The 4,239-nt window shown below is 39.7% G+C and overlaps 1 protein-coding gene across 1 annotated transcript; it reads right to left on the bottom strand.

The window, feature by feature from the left end:
- Positions 1-2,880: 2,880 nt before the first annotated feature.
- Sst (somatostatin) lies at positions 2,881-3,990 on the bottom strand. Its single transcript, XM_042670067.1, has 2 exons — positions 3,846-3,990; positions 2,881-3,093 (listed from the first exon to the last, which is right to left on the bottom strand). Exons 1-2 carry the CDS (start codon positions 3,981-3,983, stop codon positions 2,881-2,883), a joined length of 351 nt encoding a protein of 116 aa, XP_042526001.1. The 5' UTR covers positions 3,984-3,990.
- Positions 3,991-4,239: the final 249 nt, after the last annotated feature.

Here is a 4,239-nt window from a genome sequence, read left to right as displayed (position 1 = left end):
ACTGGACTACATGTAAGAGAAAGGTCATATGATGAGACAGGAAGCAAGAGTTATCAAGTAAGGGCTATCCTCACTATTTTATAACAACCTACTCTCACAGGAACTAACCTATGACTGTGGGAACACCTAATTCAAATATCAGCATTAATCCCTTCCATAACTTATCTCCTTCCATTATGGCCCACCTCTTAAAGATTTACCGTGTCCCAGTACTGTTACTAAGGACCAAGTTTCTAGCATATGAACCTTTGGAAACATTCTTATGGCTACTGCAAGGTAATAAACGAGACAAATGTCATTGCTTGTTCACTTAAAACTAGGGACAAGAGATTGTAGATGTTTTAAGCCAGTGAATGAGAGATGGAGTGGTAAAAGGAATGTGTAAAACCTGGGATTCTAATTTATTTCCATTTATTCCATTCACACATTTAGTTAAATGAATGTTATAATGTTAAATATGAGAAAAGAAACACAACAGACAGTTCTTTGGAAATTATGCCTGTAAAAACATTACAAAATCAAACCCTAATCCCAGAGTTTAAACTCTCTTCTTTGCGGGGGACCAGTGACTCATGCTTGTAATCCTAGCTACTCAGGAGACTGAGATCTGAAGATCGTGGTTCATAGCTAGCCCAGGCAGGAAAGTCTTTGAGATTCTTATCTTTGATTTACTGTCCCTCAAGATCCAGAAGTGGAGCTGTGACTCAAGTGATGCAGCACTAGCTTTGAGCAGAAAACTTAGGGACAGTGTCCAGGCTCTCTCACTGAAAGAAATAACAGGTTGCTCAAGATTACTGAAGCATGTAACAAGAAAGAAAAAAAAAACAACATCTGAAAGGGTCATTGTGGATAGAATACAAGAAACCCAAACTAAACAGGAAGTTAAAAAATATTCCCTCCATTGGGAGAAAATGGGAGAGATGGTAACACTTCAAAAAAGAATGTACTCATTACCTGACTTATGTAATTGAAACTCATCTGTGTCTTTACAATAAATAATACTTTTTGTATAACAAAACAAAATGAAACAAAATCTGTATATGTAATCTTAAATGGCTCAAAATCATAACTCCCTAAGCACTCATATCAATGTAAAAATAGAAAAAGTCCATCACATCTGTCAAGGACACTAGGATCCCTTAATATAACACTCTATCTGCGGAGATGGGGAAACTGAGGCTGAAAGGCAAGTAATTGTGTTCAAAGGTCTCATTCAATGTAAGCTTTTAATGAAGGCTAAGTATATATGTGAGCCGGTGACTACCTAATTCTATTTTCCACAGTGAGAATTTTCCAGCTCCTAATAAATAACTGACAACTAAAGATGATATTACAAAACTTAAAAATCCCCTGGCACTCAGAGTATATATACTACTGGGAAAACAATTAAATTGTGATCCCTCTATGCTTCAATACCAATAATGTGGCTCTATTACTCCACTGAGCTGGTTGGTAACCAGATGTACATAAGGCACTTAGCATAGACAAATCTTTTAAATGTACGTGCATTAATACCCAACTAAAATTCTTGTAAATAAAGGATGCACTGGAACCTCAAATGATGTTCTGTTTTCACAGAGATTAGTAAAGTGGCTTAGATGGTTTTATTCCCTCTTGTTTGATCAGCCGCTAGGGAATTAACATCCACAAAGCCGCATTCATATTAAAAACGTGTGTTATCTAGCACAAATATTTTAAAAGATGTGAAATTCCCTTTGGTTTTTATATATTCCAACAGTAAGTTCATATGATGCCTATTTATACTTAATCCACATATTTAGATATTGTTTATTCTTCCAGAAGCTCTGGACAAATACGAAGGGAGCTAAAATGATGTCATAAGGGTATTTCTTTCCATGAATTAAATTATGAATGTCTTTGTCTTTGCCTTAAGTGGTACCCTTAGTGTGTAATACTATTGGTTATAATGTATTATTTTTTATTCTTTTTTTGATAAAATATATAAGATTTAAGACGTCTTTCAGATATTCTGCCATAATGATTTGGACTTCTGATACCTTCGATACAGTACAGCATTCAGTGAAGTGACCCCCCACACAAATGTTTCTTGAAACACATAGAACTCCCATGCCAGAACCTAATAATGAAGGTTATATTCCCTACTGAGCAAAAATTAGGAGCTTCCTTTTAAGCCAGGTATTGTCATTTAGCACTCTTAGTTGCAGAGAAGATTGTCAAAGAAGATATAAAACCATCCAGTGCTGATTCCGTGAATAACTGCTTGCAAACAAGAAACAAATTGTAAATGTTAACAGTTTATTTTAGGTACCTAAACCAGTTTCTTTCTCCAATTTGTAAACGGATTTTCCTGTCATTTAAAAAATATTTTATATAGCTTACATATCAACATGCTGGATTTCATTCTGCCTGCCCAGAAACACTTAATCTTCATTATGACAACTCAATATATTATTTTAAATGGATTTACTATGTAGCTGTTTGTGGCAACCCCTTTCCAGTAATTATAGCTGATTTTGAGTTTAAATGTATGTAGCAAATTGAAGTTATTTCAACTGAAAATGACCCAGATTCTAAGAGTTACCATTTGAAACATAATCCACATTGCTACCAAAAAAATTTTAAATAGAGATCTGTGAGAATTGGTGTGCGTGAATATCTGAAGTAAGTTTACTAAAACCACAACTCACGTTCGTCATGTATTACTGAACAGAATGATTTACTCAATAAGAAACGAAGTCACTGTTTTTCCATAATTTCATGATAATTTTATTTTATATTTACAGTTTTCAATTTCTAATTCAAGGGTCTTGCTGAGGACTCTGGGGATTGGGGGGAGAGAGATGGGGTTTGGAGGAGAGGGACTGGGAGGTCTGATGTAAGCAACTATGATTAGAAGGGCTAACAGGATGTGAACGTCTTCCAGAAGAAATTCTTGCAGCCAGCTTTGCGTTCTCGGGGTGCCATCGCTGGGTTTGAGTTTGCAGATCTCTGCAGCTCCAGCCTCATCTCATCCTGCTCAGCAGCCTGGGGCAGATCTTCAGGTTCCAGGGCATCATTCTCAGTCTGGTTGGGCTCAGACAGCAGCTCTGCCAAGAAATACTTGGCCAGTTCCTGTATGGGGCAGAAGGGAAAAGGAAAGACAGAGCGGTGAAGGAGGATGAAAAAGACATGGAAAATCCCTTATAGAAGCACCTGGAGTCATACTTTGGTATGGTTTTCACAACTGCGTTTTTGTGACAATTAAAATCAATGAAGGTTAAAAAATAAAGGGAGTTTCTATAAATCACTAGATAATTTGAAGGCTTCAAAAGGGCAAATGCTATATTCCTGCTGCGAGTGCTATACTCCTGTTGAGAGAAGAGAGAGAACGAGAGAGAGAGAGAGTCTGCAAACAGTTTTATAAAGTCCACATCATGAGCTAGAAAGTGGGGAATAGTTCTTACCATTTTCACAAGCACATCGCTTTGTCTTGCACAGTGCCCCTTACCCCTAGCCCAGAAAGAAAGGAAGATCACATTTCAGCACCCAGGTCAGCACCTCTCCTGGGCAGCACCCAGGAGAGATGCTACCTTTTCTTTGTGCTCCATCAGCCCGATTTTCAAATTTTCTTGAACGTCAGGAAAAAAAAACTCACCAGAACTGTGATCTTCTGCACCGATCAGAAAAGAAAGGGGTGCACAGGCAATTCTAGACTCGAAAACTTTCTCTGGGAGGTGTGAGAGCTGAAGGACTCTGGAAAGAACTGAAATTCTCTTAAAATAAAAACACCTGTCAAGCTCAAACTCAGAGGGCAGGAGCCTGCTAAGGGAGGGCAGGGAAAAGGTAAAACAAAACAAAACAAGATGTCAAGGAAGTTTCTTTACCTGCTTTCCTGCAGCAGCAGCCAGAGACTTCTGCAGAAACTGACGGAGCCTGGGGTCCGAGGGCGCGCCGGTGACACCTCCCAGGGCCAGGATGATGGAGAGCGCGGCCAGCGCGCACTGCAGGCGGCAGGACAGCATGGTGTCACTGCCTGAGGAACCGGTCCGGAGAGCGGTGGTCACACTCTGGGCGCAGAACCGATCTGCAGGCTGCAGCGATGGCTGGAAACCTCGCGTCTCCTGCAGAAGCTTGTGCACTCTCCACCGTCTCCCCCCTTTTTAAACTGTCTCTCTGACGTCAGCCTAGGAGGCGCCCCCAGATCTCACCAGTGCTTTTACGCACCATTAGCCTGGCAAAATCAATCACAGACATGAAGGGGAGGCGACAATCTAAAGT

Source organism: Dipodomys spectabilis, unplaced genomic scaffold (assembly GCF_019054845.1).
Source record: "Dipodomys spectabilis isolate Male_0828 unplaced genomic scaffold, ASM1905484v1 ptg000017l, whole genome shotgun sequence".
Classification (NCBI taxonomy): Eukaryota; Metazoa; Chordata; class Mammalia; order Rodentia; family Heteromyidae; genus Dipodomys; species Dipodomys spectabilis.
Note: the sequence above shows the minus strand (reverse complement) of the source record. Positions and strands in the feature narration are given on the sequence as shown.